This window comes from Microtus pennsylvanicus, chromosome 2 (assembly GCF_037038515.1).
Source record: "Microtus pennsylvanicus isolate mMicPen1 chromosome 2, mMicPen1.hap1, whole genome shotgun sequence".
Lineage (NCBI taxonomy): Eukaryota > Metazoa > Chordata > Mammalia > Rodentia > Cricetidae > Microtus > Microtus pennsylvanicus.
In genome coordinates, this window is record NC_134580.1 from 117,049,863 (window position 1) to 117,068,172 (window position 18,310).

Here is an 18,310-nt window from a genome sequence, read left to right on the forward strand (position 1 = left end):
GTACAGAACCCAGAAAGAATGACATGTCCAAGAACCATTCAGCAGAAATTTCATTCATATCCAGTTACTAATCTCTGTCTCCCTGTGTATTTGTGGCCTTGTTTGTTCACATTTACTAGAATATTATTAACTGCCAGAAACAGAATTTAAGTTTTCTTGCTCAACATAATACTTAACTTATATGATAATTCCATAGCGTATATGATGAAAGATCTTTTTAATGATGAGCGAATCAATGTGAAAGACAACAAGGAAAGTAAGTGCACATAGGAGGTAGTCTTCTGGTCTTCCAGATTCAGCATCATTTGTGCCCTATTCCAAAATAAGAACATGTATCTGAGTGAAATGTGACATTTCTTGTAGACAAAAATTTCTGTTACACCCAATCCCACAGCTGCTCAGTCCCAAAGAAATACACAGAGGCTTATATTAATTATAAACTGTTTGGCATATTAGCTCAGCTCAGGTTTATAATTAACTAGTTCTTACAACTTAAATTAACCCATAATTCTTGCCTATGTTTAGCCACGTGGCTTGGTTCCTTTTCTCAGTGAGGCATTCTCATCTTACTTCCTCTTTATCTGGCTGGTGACTGACTCTCTGTCTTTCCTCTTTTCAGAATTCTCCTAGTCTGCTTGCCCCAGCTTTACTTCCTACCCAGCTACTGGCCAATCAGCATTTTATTAAACCAATACAAGTGACAAATCTTTACAGTGTACAGTAAGAGCATTATCCCATAGCATTTTCCCTTTTTTTCTTTTCAAAACAAGAAACCCGAATCCAATTTCCTTTGTTTAGCTTTTTCTTGACCATTATCCATAAAAAATTATAACCAACATGATAAACAAATACAAACATCCATAGTCCATTTTGGGGGAATGTGGACATAGTTTTCTAGGCTGCCCCCTGCTGATTGAGGGTGCTGGTAAACTTGTGGGGACTCAAAGAAAATTTAGGATTATGGTCAAGTCCTGCCTGGAGTATTCTGTGAAGCTGGATCACCTCAGCCAGCAGCCTTAAAGCTGTTCTGGATGCAGAGCTCAGAAGAAACTGCAACAGAAGTGCTCTGAAGTGTTGGACCTCTGGGCAATCTGTTCCCATTGGAGATTCTTTGGGGGGGAGGGGGCTTCCTCAATCAAACCTTATTTTTCTTATCCCAGAATAAATCCAGTCTCACATTTTCTATAGAAGTAAAAACAAACCCTCTTCTCTAAAGTAACATATCTTTTGACATAAATTTCAAATTCAAGGTATCTTCCAAATATATAGATTGGACTAATCAACAGCATTTATAATCAAATGTCTCTTAGCAACTGTTGCTCCCTTTTCAGCAGTCAAACAATGGCAACACAATAATATATAGTATCCAGATTCTCTGTGTATTTGTTCATCTTTATTTGGATCTTTTTCTTTGTCTTTTTTATTTTTATTTTTTAATGTTTAGTTTTTTTAGACAAGATTTCTCTGTGTACTTTTGGCTGTCCTGGAACTCATTCTATAGACCAGGTTGGCCTCAAACTAACAAAGATCTGCCTGCTTCTGCCTCCCAAGTGCCGGTATTAAAGGCATGTGCCACCACAACCAACTACACTTTTTCTTTTTTTTAAAAAAGGATTTCTCTATCCTTTTTCTTTTCTCTTCCAACCTTATGTATATATGTAAACACACTGTAAACTATTTAGAGGTCTCTTTTGTCTGAATCTATCTTTACTGTATATTTCTATTTTTTCTGACCATGTGAGTCTTTAATCTGCTAAGAGATATGGCTAGGATTAAAGTTGTGGCTTTGGTGGCTGGCTCTGCCCCATTACTTAACTTTCTAAAAGTCTAGCTTCATGGCAGAGGTACTGGCAGAAGCCATGCTTATTGTAACAACTCTATGGAGTTTCAAGATGCATGCCAACACCAAAAAGCCTGATGTCATCTGCTCATAAAAACTATTTAAGTGTTTTGTGTCAGAGCCCCTTAAAAGAGCTCTGAGATTTTTACCACTACCACTGAGTCAGGAAGACTCTCTTAAAGGAGCTGTACCTCTGCTTGCCACCAGAAAACGGAGCCTACTTGAGAAAAGAGAATTACCAAAAGCTGTGCTGGACTCTGTTCTTGTCTGTCTAGCATTTTAAAAAAGCTTTCTCAGGTTTCATGTGGAAATTCTTGCCAAATGTTTGGATGCCATTTGTTGACAGAGTTTTTATCCCACCTGGTCCTGCAGTCATTCAGTCCCAAAGAAACACACAGAAGCTCATATTAATTATAAACTGTTTGACCTATTAGCTCAAGCTTATTATTAACTAGCTCTTACAACTTAAGTTAACCCATAATTTTTATCTATATTGAGCCATGTGACTTGATACGTCTTCTCAGTAAGGCATTCTCATCTTGCTTCCTTTGCTTCTGGATGGTGACTGCATCTCAGCCTTTATTCTTCCCAAAATTCTCCTAGTCTTGTCACTCTGTCTATACTTCCTATCTGGCTACTGGCCAATCAGAGTTTTATTAAACTAATATGAGTGACAAGTCTTTACAGTGTACAAGAATATTATCCCACAGTATTTCTATTTCATCTAGGTCAGGTTTTTTCAAAATCTGCATTGATATATCTAACTCACTAGGTGATTCATCTGTTTGGAAAGCAGCCTTGTACATTGGAGGAATTTAAAGAACATTCCTGGCCTCCACACACTAGATTTGACGCTTGCACTGACTGACACACATGGCAATGATCAAGTCACTCCATTTAGAGCCATTTACCTAGATAACTTTTTAAACACCTATATTGCCTTGTTTCTGTACTGAGTTAGAGAATAAACTGAAAGATAATCAGAGGTCTACCATGTATATATATAATCAGTTCTTTGAGAAGTTCATACACATTTTGATCATATGTGCTTCTGTCACTAACTCCTTCGATTTTCACCCATTCCCTGCACACCAAACTTTGTGCCTTTTTTTTCTTTAACCCATCAAGTACAAATTGTGATGCCCAAATGTTCTTGGATATGTGGCATTTCACTGGAGTGTGATCAACTTACCAGAGGCTACACTCTTAAAAATAAACTGACTTTCCTTCTTCCAGAAACTATCCATTACCAATAGTTTCTCCACTACCAGTGAGACTTCATGCCCATATGCCCTCTCTGTACTAAAATTTTGTCCACCTTGACTTTGTACAGATTTGTTGTATGCTGTTTTATATGTGTGACTGCCCTGCTGTGTGTGGAAGACACTGTTTCCTTGTAGCCATCAACTCTGGTTCTGTTTTGCTTCTTTATTTGTTTGCTAGTTTGTATTGGCCTCTTCTTCCCCAGTGATCCCTAAAGCTTGAGAGGAAAGAGGGCTATGTAAATGTTCCTTTCATGGCTGAGCATTTTGCTGCCTCTCATCCTTTACACCTTATCTAGTTGAAGGTGTCTATGTCAATCACAATGCACTGCAAAGTGAAACTTCTCTAATGAAAGTTGAGAGATTCTTTGGGTACAAGCAAATAAGAGAATATCAGGACAGATATAGTCTCTACCATGAAAGAACTAGCCATAAAAACGATGCAACAAGAAGCATCAGAGAAATAAGTAGTAGGCACTAGGAGAGGATAGTAGGAGTGTTTTGGAAAATATCCCGGCCTGAATGTGGTGTTGAGAAAAGGCTCCTGGAATGAACAAACTTAAATTAAATTATGAACGTAGAAGAGCAAGTGGTAAGGCAAAGGGTGGGCATCCTTTAAGGATAGGACAGTGATACAAGATGGTCCAGGAATAAGGGGAAGTGTTGCAATATACAAAAATTCAAAGAATTCCAATGCTTGAATATGAGGACAAGGACTGTGTGGAAAAACAAATGGGGTAAGACTATAACTGTTTTATAATCCAGGAATGTTTATTATGTGACAGTATTGACAAATTTCTGATAGAAAAAAATGTATATTTGTAGATTTAGAAAGATTATTCTTTCTACACTATGAAAAATGAATTACAGAAAGTAACACTGATACAAAAAATCTAAGCGAGACAGTGGGGATGGGACCAAGGTAGTGACAACAGGGCAGAGATATGAATTAAAGCCAAGAGATGTTTGAGAAGTGGCACTACAAATAGCCAATCTTACTTGGAGAAACAGAGATAAAGACCACACCTAGGGTTTTGGTGTGGGCAACTATGCATTCATTGAGATGGAAAAGAAAGCAGAAAGATTGTCATAAGAGCAAAGTGATTGATTCTTCTTTGACAAGTCTAGCTTGTCAAGAATTGGCAGCTCAATATCTGAAGAAGAACCTCAGGAGAAAACTCTCACGTTGGATTTTGTGGCAACTCCCATGCTAGTCTTCAGTCTAGCGATGTGTAGTCAAGGCAAAGATATATATAGGATCTCTAGGGCAGTTCCAGAAGAGCAAAAAGACAAAAGAAAGATGAAATTAACTTCAGAGAATTTAATAGCTAGCAGAGATGGAATTCTAATCAAGACCAGAAGAAAAGTTCTGTAAGGCAAAGGACACAGTAAATAAGACAAGACGGCAGCCTACAGAATGGGAAAAGATCTTCACCATCTGTCAGAGAGTTATCTCCAGAACACATTAAGTACTCAAAAAACTAGTTATCAGAATACCAAACAAACCAGTTAAAAAATAGGATACAGATCTAAACAGATATTCTCAACAGAAGAATCTCAAATAGCTGAAAGACATTTAAGGAATTACTCAACATCCTTAGTCATCAGGGAAATGCCAATCAAAATGACTCTGAGATAACATCTTACACCTGTCAGAATGGCTAAAATCAAAAGTACTGAGGACAGATTATGTTACAGAGGATGTGAAGTAAGAGGAACACTCCCCCACTGCTGGTGGGAGTGCAAACATTCATAGCCACATTGGAAATCAGTATGGCAGTTTCTCAGAAAATTGGGACTCAATCTACCTCAATACCCAGAGATCTTTGGACATATACTCAAAGGATGTTCAATCATACCGCTAGGACATTTGCTCAACTAGGTTCATAGCAGCATTGTTCATAATGGCCAGAACCTGGAAACAACCTAGATGCCCCTCAAAGAAGGCTGAATAAAGAAAATGTGGTACATTTACACAATGGAGTATTACTCAGTGCTAAAAAAGCAATGACATCATGAAATTTGCAAGCAAGTGAATGGAACTAGAAAAAAATCATCCCACGTAAGGTAACCCAAACCCAGAAAGACAAACGCAGTATGTACTCACTCATAAGCAGATATTAGATGGAAAGCAAAAGATAACTGGGCTACAACCCACAGTCCCAGAAAAGCTAGGTAGCAAGGAGGACCCTAAAAAGAACACATGGATTGCACTAGGAAGGGTAATTAAATAAGATCTCCCAAGTAAACTGGGAGTCGGGAGGAGATAATGGTATAAGAACATGGGGGAACAGGACAGTCAACTTGGGGAGGAACTGAGAAGGAGAAAAATGAAAGAGATATCTTGATAGAAGGAGCCATTGTGGAGTTAGGGAGAAACCTGGGGACAAGGAAACACCCAAGAACTCACAAGGGTGACCGCAGCTAAGACTCCTAGCAGTAGAGGAGAGGGTGCCTGAACTGGCCTTCTCCTCTAACCAGGCTGGTGACTTCCCCAACGATTTTAATAGTTGTTACTTGTCCCATTTGAGATCCTTTAGAAATTAAGAGTAAAGTGTTATAATTATAAATGACTATATTCTTTAGATGTGATTTAGTCTTCCCAATCCTATCTGTAGTCTTTCTCTTGATTTTTTAAATCCCCTGTATGTCTGTCAATATCCTTGCCTTGTGTTAACAAACTAGCTAAATCACATCTTAAAGACTCTTCATCACAGCATGTGATAGGCTATTTTTCAATGGCCTATGGTTCTTTTAGTGAAAATGAGCATTTTTGTCTTCTAAATACCATCACTGGTGTTATATAGCACATAGCCTACTTAGAACAAAGGAGCTATGGGCAAAACAGCTTCAGAAAAGGGAGCACATTTATGAACCGAAAGTGGAGATGATCTAATGTTTTCCTCAAAAACTGGACACAGATGCTTTTATTTTCCCCTTTTCCTTTCACAACCAAAATATAAGAACGGATTGACTCAGTTTTCCTATTATTTCTCTCACTTCTCCAAGTGGAATACTGGCCTTAATTTAATATTTGTTGGTTTTTACGCAGTTTTGATTTCTTACACAAATGCCCTCAACTTGATTGCAAAACATAAAGGCTCTTTTACTTGTTTGAATAAGAATACCCACCATGAGCTCAGATTTGAACATCTGGTCCTGAGCTGGTGGCCATGTTTCCGGTGTTCTACAAGGTATAGCCTTATGGAAGGAAGTGTGTCATTTGTGAAGGGAATGGGAGAGGGCTTTGAGAGCTCAGAGTCACACCTTACTTGCAGTTTAATCTCTCTGCTCTGTTTTTGGTAGGTCAAGACATGAGTTTGCAACTTCCTGGTATTATTGCAGTACCCTCCACCTGCTGCCAAGCCTCTTTGCCTCTGGACCCATAAACTAAATTAAACTCTCTCTTCCTTAAATGGCCATGGTCATGGTGCCATATCACAGTAAGGGAGAAGTGCCTAGCTCAGCTTTGATAATCTCCTTTACCCGGATTAACCAGGAAAAAAGAATACCAAGTTCCAAACTGCAATCCATGATTACAACACAGGCTCAGGACTCGATAAAATTATCAGTAGACTCAAGAAAGGAAAAGGACGCCAGTTTGATATAAAACACACTGTAGTTGAAACACTGCCTCCTCTCTGAGTGGTGTTGACAACTGATCAAAAACATGCCAGGCTTCTCTGGCTGCACCCACTTGAAACAAAGAAGACTCAACAAGTGGCAACTGTAAAAAAATGTATATGAATATTCACATTTACATGAAATATAATTTGTCCTGTGTCATCTATATTAGGGACCCAAAACAACAGCAGAATGGTCCTAAAGAGGCTTTCTCCTGAACAACGTGAAGGATAGGGCAATTAGAGTACCCAGGTGATATGGCAGACAAGGGTTCAGACACTGACCTTGCTGTATAGACCCATGAGGGTCTAGAGAGAGCTTCTTGGGGTAGCATTAGGAACTGATTATATTTGCCTTCAGTTTTCAAGAGAGTAATATTAAAGTAGTGTTTTTTAGCCTTGGATACTCATTAAAATCAATGAGTTTTAATAGAAAGCCAATGCCTGGGCCTTACACAAAAAAACTTCTGATTTAACTACTTCAAGGTGAAGCCTGGATAAAGGGGTACATACAAGCTTGCTGGGTGATTTTACTGTGCAGGCAAAACTGTGAGTCAGTGATTTGGAAAAATAGTTTTCAAGTTTGTGATATGTACAGATTAGGGGATGATATTCATAATCTAATGAGGATTCCATAGCAACAAGATCTTTCGCTTCTAAACATGATCATAGGAGAAGCCAATGCCTGTTATTCTAGAAATTCTTCCCTGGAAGTTCAGCCATCACCAGTATTCATGTGGTGGCAGCACTATCTCTTACTGTCCCTAGGTGTTCATCTCCCTTTCCATGTCGAGCTAGTTTCCCTTCAGTTCCACGGAAGGTGGCCCATGTAGGTGCTATTTCCTGAAGCCCACCGTCCATGACTAACAGATGAGGATAGGAAAGAGTAAAACCTGAGCACACATTCTAATCATATGGGTAACTCAAAGGGCTTGTCTTTATCGGCTTTCTCCCTCTAGGGCTGCCTCTAGCAACTGTACCCCATCCCATCTATCAAGGCCCCAGTCACAGAATTTAAGCTCTCTCAGTTCCCTGTGTTCACTTTCTCCTGCCTCTATTCAGTTGGAATTTGATGGGCTTTGATACAAACTCTACTTGATATCCCCTGTTGCCTAAGAGGACAGATTTCACTTAAATTCAGGGTGAATAAATTCCAGGTAGTTGAGTAATACCTGCCAATCACATGAGTATATTTAGTTACTGACTCTTAGGCAACTATTTCTTACATTCTGTTCCCTCTTCAAGTCTCCAGTACCTCTTGACTTTTGTAACAATGACCTATTGCTTCCTATTTTACTGTGAAAAGAAAAGAAAATGAGAATCTACATTCTTACATCTTCATCCAGTACTACAAATTGTACATTTAAGCTTCCCCTCCAGGCCACTGTCTTCAAACATCTTTCCCAGATCAGTAAATGGTGATTCTGAAAACCCAAGGGCTCCTCACAAAAGCCTTCAAGTCATCCTTGGTGCTCCCCTTTATCTTGAACCCCAAGTCAAATTGTCAGTAATTGTTGATTACCCTGTGTTCAAAATATGTTTATCACTAGATGACTGTTGGCTTTTTTGTTTGTTTTATTTTGACCAATCATGCTGCGGCATGATTTTTCTATTTTCTCTTACCCAATGAACTTGATGTTCATTTTTTTAACCTTATGATCTCTTCTCATCTGACAACCAACATGATTCCCAAGTCAAGCCATATCCCATCTTTGTACAGAACTAATGTATGTCCAAGTCACTAACCAAAAAGCAAACCTGCGGGGGTTCTCTACAGAATGTGGTCCCCTCTTCTGTATCTAATTCATCTTCTCTACCATGGTCCCTTGACTTACTCTACTTCAAATACTAAGACCTCCTTGCTCTTCCTCAAACTCCTTCTGCTCAAACTACCAGTCTCGGGGATTTTAATTTCCATTTCTTTTGTCCAGGAATTGTCTGTACAGCTCATGCCTGTCTTACCTGTAACTAAAAAATAAATAACAGCAAGATGATTCAATAGGTAAAAAGGTACTTGCCACCAAGTCTGAAAATCTCAGTTACTTCCATGGGACACACAGTGGAAGAAAAATATCCCTCAAATAGTTCTCTCTCTCTCTCTCTCTCTCTCTCTCTCTCTCTCTCTCTCTCTCTCACACACACACACACACACACACACACACATATATACACACACACAAAAGGTAAATTTAATGTGTGTTTGTTTGTGAATGTATAGCTTTAAACACAGTAGAAATGACTAGCAGGTGAAAATTTAATCACCTCATAAGGCTTGTTCCCATGCATCTTCTGCCTCAAAAGCAAACCCACTCTTCTAAGGTATCTATAAAAGTATGTAGATAGGCTGGGAAAAGAACTCCAAAAACATGAAAGTTCTGTTTATCTTAGAAAATGAGTTCTTTAGTAAAATCAGATTTCAACTTTCTACTGAGAAGCCAGCATTTCAATTCTTTGATTGTTCAGAATTACTTTGGTTATTCTGAATTTTTTTGTGCTTCCAGATGAAATTTAAGTTTTTTTATATATATTTATGTGAAGAATCTAGTAGGAATTGTGTTCTAGTAGGATGGCCATTTTTACAATAGTAATCCTAGTTCTTAGGTACGGGAGGTCTTTCCCTCTTCTTACACTTCTTCTGTGTCTTAAAGTTCTTTTTATTCTAGTTCTTCCTTAATTAGATTTATTTCGAGATTTCTTCTAGATTAATATCAATGAGATCTTTTCCTAACTGCTAATTTCTCAGCATGTATAAAAGCTACTGACTTTTTTATTAATTGTATATCCTGTTACTTTTCTGAATGTATTTTGGCAGTTGTAGAAATTATCCAGTAGAGTCTTTAGGGTGTTTAATGTATAGAATCATATCATCTACAAATAAGTAGAGTTTTGTCTCTTCCCTATTACACCCATTTTATCTCTTTTGTACTGAGAACATTTAAGATCTTCTGTTTTATCAAATTTAAAACACACAGTACATTATTATAAATATAGCCACCACCCTGTCCACTGATTCTCTAGAACTTACACATGCTGCAAAACTCAAACTCTGGGCTAGCTACAATTTCTAATGTATGTAGTGATGTTTTCTGACATTCTGTCACTTTTTCCGTTAAAGCTGTATCATTTTAAACTTATCATATAATTTAAGAGAAAACAAAATGACTGACATAATGAAGAAGGATCAATACTCTTTTGTATCTATGATTTTAGGCAGAATTCACTTTTTCCCATATCCCCAAATGACTGTGTCCTTATTGTCTCTATTACACCAAGCTCTTTACATCAGAAACAATAAATAAATAAATAAATAAATAAATAAATAAATAAAGACAAGTAAGCCAAGTGACAAATCTGAAGATTGTCCTCTACAATAAGTCCTATCGCAATCACTGTCTTTGGAATACTAAATCTTCATTAAACTAATCTGCAAAGCAAGAAACAATTTGAAAAATTATGAAATTGGAGAGGTAACAAATTGTATCTTTTCCTTGTGAAAGTGTGAAAAGATGTTATGGCTCATCACATACACTTACAGATTTTAATAATAAGACCTGTATCACGGCTATTAGAGAAACTGAGTGGTTTGAAATTGTCGAATGTAACCAGTGGAGTGGCAAATTTACATGCAATAGGAAGTTCCTTTCATGTGTGTTTATGAGCAATTTTTTCCTACACAAAATCATAATTTCCTCCTAAGAAATCATGTCATTGTCACTGAGCAGCAAATTGTGAAATAACAGAAAGGAATGTGACTGAGGTACACCCACTTGCCATCAAAGTGGCTTATTCTCTGCATCTTTTTCTAGAGTCAACCAACTCAAGGAGTGAGTAGGCAAATTAGAAGCATAGAGAGATATCACACAATGGCTTTCCCGTGGTCCTTTCTCGGGAAACTAGCTCCATGCAATGAGGAAGAGCAGAGAGGATGACAACAACGAGAAAGTTTATTCCCCATTATTCAGTGCCTTCCCATTGACTGTAGGATGAAGCTGAGTCTCCTCAGACAGCTGTATAAGTCTCCCTCGCGCTATTCCTTGGTGGCACAGTAGCCTTATCCACACTGTAGGGAAAGTTAGAAGGTAGGATAAGAAAGGTATTCAGAGGCCACATGAATCTTAACGTTGGTTTTGTCTTTGGATGAGGTGAATTCTGAACAAAGACCAACATGAGGTACCAGATGATATATTCTCACACATTCTCCTCCAAAGCTCTCCGTTTTTCTAGCAAACAAGCCTACTCACATTGTGTAGCCTCATCACTTATATTCTTGCCCCTCACAACCCCATTTTACCTTAACACCCCCTAGAAGGTTCTTTTATCATAAAGTCTCCCCAGTTCCTCCAACAAGTTGTGAATCTCTCCCTTGCGCTATCACTGTGAATACACAAAGCATTTGACTCAGGCCATAGGTAAGGCTTTTGTGTTTTCTGCCTAATATCAACTATATGAACCATCTGATAAAATCATAGATGTTTTGGTTTAAACCTCTGCTCATTGCAAACCTTTAAATTCATTGGTGACATTTTGTACAGGAACATAAGCAGCTACCTCTCCTACAAAAGAGGGCCTGGTCCCTCCAAAACCTTGTCAGCTCAGTTTCTGGCGCTCAACATGCCACAGCTCTCTGCCAACCACAATTTGGCAGGTAATTCAAATTGTGCCCTCAAATCACTATCAAGGTCCTCATGATTAGTGAAGACTCCTACCATCACCCACATGCACCTACCCTGAAAGCACGACGCATGAGAGTATTTAGATTCAAAAATCAATATTAATATCTCAACTATTTTCCCCAACAGAATTGCTTGAGTATCAATACATCCCAACCCTACAACTGGAATTACCCCTTTTTAATGGACAGTAAAGAAACTCCTTGTCTGCCATTTTCTCTTGAATTGAGTTAGCATTTTTGTTATCCTTTTGTACTTGGCACCACCAATAACTGAATCTAGGACCTTCTATCTAAAGCCTACCACAGTGATACCACATCTGACACTTGATTCTATTTCTTATTTTCTGGAAGAATCACATTAAGTTGTTGAGACTAGTTTTGCATCTACTCTGCGGCCAAGGCAGGCTTTGAATTTTCAGTCTTCCTAACTAAGCTTCCTAAAAAGCTGAGGTTACAGACATGTGCCACAGAGCCCATATTTTTTTTTCACAGATTCTTTAGGCATGGAGGCCCTCCAGTTTTATGAGCTCCCTCTGCTCCCCATCCACCTGTTCTTGCTCAACAAAAGTCCTCTTTTTGAATAAACCAGGATCTTTCATTTCTCTTAGATTTCAGCTGCAAATAAGATCTTTTTAAAAAGAAAAAAGAAAAGAAAGACCAAAACTAACCTTCATTCTCCACTTCTGTTGTAACAGGATTTTGTGCCGTTGTATCAGGACTTTGAGAATTTTTATAAAAGGAACCTTTACATGAGAATCAGAGACAGCTGGAACCAGACGGTTTGCAGTGTCCCAGGGCCCCACATTGACATAATGGAGAAAGTGTCTGATGACTATAACTGGACATTCAGGTGAGGCAGCCAGCTGGGAGGGCTTGACGGGGAAACACTCAGGTAAACTCCAGCATGGACACAAGTTGCAGAACTGAAAAAGCTAAGGTGTGGATGAGGCTCATCTTCACCTGTTCATCTCTTTGCAAGTTCTCATGATATGGTGGAAGAAAAAGGGATTAAATTGCCAAGCGGGCTTTCTTGACATTGTAATTAAGGTTATATGGGTGCACAGCACAGACAGTCAAACCTGAAAGAGCCTTTGTCAACTTCCTTGTCAAATTGTACCTTTCTGCTTTCTCAAGGATGGAGTTGGTGATGACTGTGACCTTTTTACCTTAGCACATTCTGCAGCACTTTCAACCAGTCATAAAATCAACCATTCAGGGAAAACCAGTGCCTAGTAATACACTGGGGACCAGGCCATTTCACTAATGTTGTGCCTCACCTTACTATCCGGTTATATTCCTCAAAAAAAAAAAAACAGCACACATTAAAATGGGAAAGACAATGTCAGGCTTGGGCAAACTGAAGTCTTTGAGGCAGGAGAATATCAAATGAGATAGTACTGTGTGTTCACTTGCTTATCTCCCTATAGACACACTGGAAAAGTTATTAAAGATGTTATCAACATGGGCTCCTACAACTATCTTGGGCTTGCAGTCAAATACGATGAGTCAATGAAGACGGTAAAGGATACTTTAGAAAAGTATGGTGTAGGTGTAGCCAGCACCAGACATGAAATGGGTAAGTACAGGATTTTGTCCTGTCAAGTTTCAGAGTCATGGTACTACATGTCAAATCGTGATTGTGTTGATGTTGTATACCTGAAATAAATGTGATGAAACTGAAGACAGAGGAAGGGGGGAAAGAAAGAAGAGAAGGGGCAAGGATGAGGGGGGGGAAGAAAGAAGAGAAGGGGCAAGGATGAGGAGGGTGAGGAAGATGAGGAGGAGGAGGAGGAGGAGGAGGACAAAAAAGGGGGAGAAGAAGGGATATAAGCATCTTTTTTAAAATGTCAGTCATCCTGTTTTTGTCACACAGTCTTTCATGTCTCCTTTTCCTTTCTTTACCCTCATTTTTTAATGGCATTCATCACTGATTAAAATAATTTTGCTGTTGCATTATATATGCATATATGCATGTTTCTACTACTCAGATGGAAATAGCCTGAGCAGAGAGAATGCTGTGCTAAATGAATGAATGAATGAATGATAAATTATTGAATATACAAAATGGAGCACACTATTTTCTTCTCTTTTGGAAAAGAAAACAACTTTTTTTCTCATAGAAAGAGTAAAATTTATGGGAAAGATGACACTTATGATACTTGCTTTTTAAAAAATTCTTTACAACTCTTCACCGTGTTTTTTATTATGTAGCATTTCCTTTATTTATTTTATTCTTTAAGAATTCCTGTGCTCTGGGCAGCCTGTGTGGTACTATCCCCATATTCTGAAGACAAAATCTCAGGATTATGGGATCTGGGCGATAGACTCTGCAGGATTAATACCCCACTCTACATTTCAGTTCATGTCAGCTTCTTTACTGCCTGTCCAGGTACCAAACGCAGGGTTCACCAGCTTGGTTCAGGCCTACCTAAGATCACAGGGAAATCTGATCAATGAGATTTACAACTAGTGCAAGACAAGTTCAAAGCCCCTCTCAGATAACCATTTGGCAAGTGGGTTTTATAAACAGTTCAGTTATCTTTTTTTTTTTAGCCATGTATGGTAGCGTACACCTTTAATCTCAGCACTTGGGAAGCAGAAGCAGAACAGTTCAGTTATCTAGAAGGGATATATGACTATACCCTTAGGATTATCTTACTACGTCCATAGATATTTTTTTAATATTTATTTATTTATTTATTTATTTATTTATTTATTATGTATACAATATTCTGTCTGTGTGTATGTCTGCAGGCCAGAAGAGGGCACCAGACCTCATTCCAGATGGTTGTGAGCCACCATGTGGTTGCTGGGAATTGAACTCAGGACCTTTGGAAGAGCAGGCAATGCTCTTAACCACTGAGCCATCTCTCCAGCCCCGTCCATAGATATTTTAAGTGTAATTATTCAGATATGTGAAACAAATAACTCAAACTAAGGCAAATGTCTTTTTAATAATAAATTTAAATTAAATTACATCTTAAATGTTACATTAATTCTTTGAGAATTTTATAAAATGTGTTTTGATCACATTCACCTCAACTCTTCCAAGATATATGCCTACCCCCATACCTCTGTGACTTCCCTTTTTCTTTTAGCTTTACTTAATAACTATTGACAGCATTTGAGCTGTCTATACACCCTTGGGTGTTGAGCCATTTATTAGAATGTGGTCAGCATGCCAGGAGTCATCTCCTTAAAGACAACTGACTCTTCCTTCCCCAGAAGACATTAACTGTCCCTAGTTCCTCAGTTAGGAGTCAGAGGTCATGAACCCCTTCCCTGTCCATGCTACAGTGTTCCCTGACTTGGTCTCATGAGGCTCTTTGCCAGTAATGGTAGCTGCTATGAACTTTCTGACGGTTTTGCTCCAGTCCTGCATGATATCTGGCTTTTAGCATCTTCAGATCCCTCTTCTGTGGTGGTCCCTGAGTGAAGACTCAGGGGAGGGATGTGATACAGATGAACCTTTTGTGGTTGAGCATGTTCTGTGAGCACTTTCGAGTTTTTACATCAATCCCTATCCACTGATGGTTTACCATGAGACTTGAGAGCTGCACTGATCTGTAGGTAGAGAGATATGAATTTGTGTGCAGTTTTATACTATATCCATTTAGCCAAAATAATAATAGTAGATTGACCTCGGGGGCTGAAAAACTCTTCCTGGCCATATCTCATGGGAGGCTTGTATTTCCTGCTATGAAGAAGGCCTTAAGTCCAAGCAGAAAGCATTCACTATTTAACCTATGAGTGTAGCTTGCTGCCCCAGTCTATATTACAGTTCACAGGGTTCACAGTTGGGTAAGACTGCTGCTGACTTTTCCTCCAGCAGCCTGCATAGCACCTTCCAGTACTGGGAGAGCTAGCCAGCAGAGACGAGGCTTCCTAGTCATTACCAACTTGATTTCTCTATCTCCTTTGAGCAATATATGTGTTGTCTTCAGCAATCGTAGGCAACCAAGAACAACGACAACAGACTGTATTGTTTTAGAGTTTCCGGATCACCTTTGGCTAGCAACACATTGGGATTTATCACAAATCTGGCTGGCACTAGGGTGTTTATTTGGCATCCTGTTGCTTCTGATATGAATATAATTCCCTAAGCCGGATAACTCCAACCACTAAACTTTTTCATATGAATATATATGCTTATGAAAGAATAGGCTTTTCCAAGCATTTTCAACCATCGATGTTAGATTTTAGCCACAAATACAGTAAATATTTGGCTCAATCTACAGAGCCGATCATGGTTACTCATATTACTTAACAAGGGATTCTTATTCATTTCCATTTGGCATTAGAACTAGGGATGTAAATGAAGTAGTAGTGTGTCATGGGACAGAGGCAGTTCTACTCCATTTAGACCTGAGATACCCATAATGCTTTGTTTGATGATGTATCACACACTGGAGGAACACCTCCAGCTTGTAGAGATACAGAGGGACTTCTTGAAATGTTTCTTCAAGAGCTGTGCCACTAGTACTAGGGTTGTATATAATCAAGTCAGAAGACAGTCATGAAGAACACCTCAACTCAGTAAGAGAGAATATCTCTTCATCGTAGTAGACAGAAACCAAAGGAAAAAGGCTGGACACAGACAATGATTTGCTGCCAGAGGAAGCCACCCACAGACAGATCCCTGGTTGTGCAGATCAGCAAATGCAGAGAAATTAGACAGGACTAAGTTTCGTTTGGTGTTCTTTCTCCATACCAATAAATGGAGAAACAGATGGAGAAAGAATACTGTTCTTTGTGTTCTATAGAATCTGTATTAGTAATGTATATCATATATATTATATCATATATAATATAATATATCTTAATAACATATATCCTTATACTATTTTGTACCCCCAAATCTCTTCAAAATTCATCTATCTGAGTCAAGTTGTAGGACAGAAATTTTAACAGTTTTCAAGCAAATAATTAAAGGCCCAAGGATAAGATATCTATAGTAATCATAAAAAAAACAGGATGAAATATGAACTGAGGCTATCAGTGATGGAGTTAATAAATTATAGGGATTAACTGAAATCATTCTGCAACATAAAAAAACAATATTAACATGCAAGAATTACAAATATCATTGTTCTGAGAGCCATCCATCTAAAAAATTTTCAAGTAACTGGATTGGAAAACATGTTTTATAGTCTTAAGAAAATGTTTAATGCTGTAAACTGAGTAACAGCAGATCTGCCCCATAAGTGAAAAAGACATATTTTACATTTCTAGTGAGTTCAAATTGCTTTGGATACTCTAAGGACTGCCGGACACTAGATAGCAAGACTGACTTTCTCAAAGTACAGGGGTCTTTTACTTTGTTTAGAACAAACACATATGCCTGGAAGATGGTATTCTGTCAATGGAAAATAACAAGCAGCTAAGAGACACCCAGAAAATCAACGAAGTGAGTCAGTTTTGATTATTGAACATATCCTGACACATGTTACTCCCCCATCTTGAAGCCAAGGAAAGGTTAAATTAGTAGAAGTCATAGAGAAGCCTTTATTTCATTTCTCCTCACTTCCCATGCTAGCTCCACAAAAATGTGTGATTTTTCTCTCATCTTACCTCCCCTGCACACACAAAGGTGACAACCGGATGTACGGTAGAAGTACATCGTTTGCACATAACCGCCAAACCCTATGCACTGCTGCACCCAATAGCACTAATAGTCACAAAGACCATTAGAGCACTATTAAGTGCTCTAACTCACAAGTTGGCATCGGAGACAGTGCTTAGAATGCCACAAGGCAATGCCTATGCTAAAGGAGCTCATCTCACCTTAGTGATCTGTCCACTCTTGAAAAGAAAAGAAAAAGCAAACCACCTGTTTAGTTTAAGCACATGCCCACTTGGGGACATCCCTTCAACTTTAATTGCAGCTTTCAGTGTAGACACGAATGCTTTCGTTTTTCAGATCTTCAGAATGAACACATCTTTTTGACATAGGATTCCACAGGAAAGAATATACTGGGGACATATTTCACACCTAAAGGTTCAGCTGCAGTGCTAGCATCACCAGTAAAGTGCAACGTGCTGAAATCTGTGTTCAGTTTAGATTCCCCTTAACCATTAGCATGTAAATACTTTATCCTGCCCCTGTAACATAGCTTCCTGACCAGTCCTTGTTCTTGAATTCCAGTTATCAAGTAATCTTCTTGATAACTTGCTTCTTGCCAAGGGGGTTGAAGCTTCATATAGGAAATGTGTAGTTTCATTAATTCAAGCTTCTGAAGAAAAGACCAGCTTGAAATAGCAATATGTCTAAATTCAAACATATTTTAAAAAAATAAAGCTTCAGCTATTCAAGTATCCCTGGGAATAAGTAGTTTCTAATGAATTTATATCAAGTGGAGATCCTGGTTGGTTTTTTTTGTTTGTTTGTTTGTTTGGTTGGTTGGTTTTTTTGTTTTTTTTTTTTTTTTTGATTTTTTGAGAAAAGGTTTCTCTGTAGTTCGGTTTTTTTTTTATTGTTGTTGTTTTGTTTTGTTTTGTTTTTTGGTTCCTGTCTTGGAACTAGCTCTTGTAGACCAGGCTGGCCTCGAACTCACAGAGATCCGTCTGCCTCTGCCTCCCGAGTGCTGGGATTAAAGGCATGTGCCACCACCGCCTGGCCCTGGTTATTTTTTTTAGATGACCTCAGTGGTAGGGAACTTTTCTAGCATGTACAGGTTCTACTACCACAAAAGATGTTTTTAATGAACACAACTTTATGCAAATCAATGCTACAATCATGTTTATAATCAATTGGTTTCATTATATGTTACGAAGATTCCCACTTCAATTATTTTGCTATATAGCAAATCCATTATTCATAAATGCTGCCAGTTCCTTTTAGGATAAATTATTGCAAATTCTGATTAATGAAATGTCCTTGCATTACTCTCAAGCCACTTTAAGGGTCCTTGTA

The 18,310-nt window shown here is 38.4% G+C and overlaps 1 protein-coding gene across 1 annotated transcript in view; it reads left to right on the plus strand.

Moving 5' to 3' along the window:
- The window catches only part of Sptlc3 (serine palmitoyltransferase long chain base subunit 3), a 120,539-nt gene that overhangs the window by 24,491 nt on the left and 77,738 nt on the right, over positions 1–18,310 (plus strand). The window contains exons 3-4 of the mRNA XM_075963839.1: positions 12,093–12,247; positions 12,825–12,973. Of these exons, the coding sequence (XP_075819954.1) occupies positions 12,093–12,247; positions 12,825–12,973 (304 nt within the window). The remainder of the gene's footprint in view (positions 1–12,092; positions 12,248–12,824; positions 12,974–18,310) is intronic.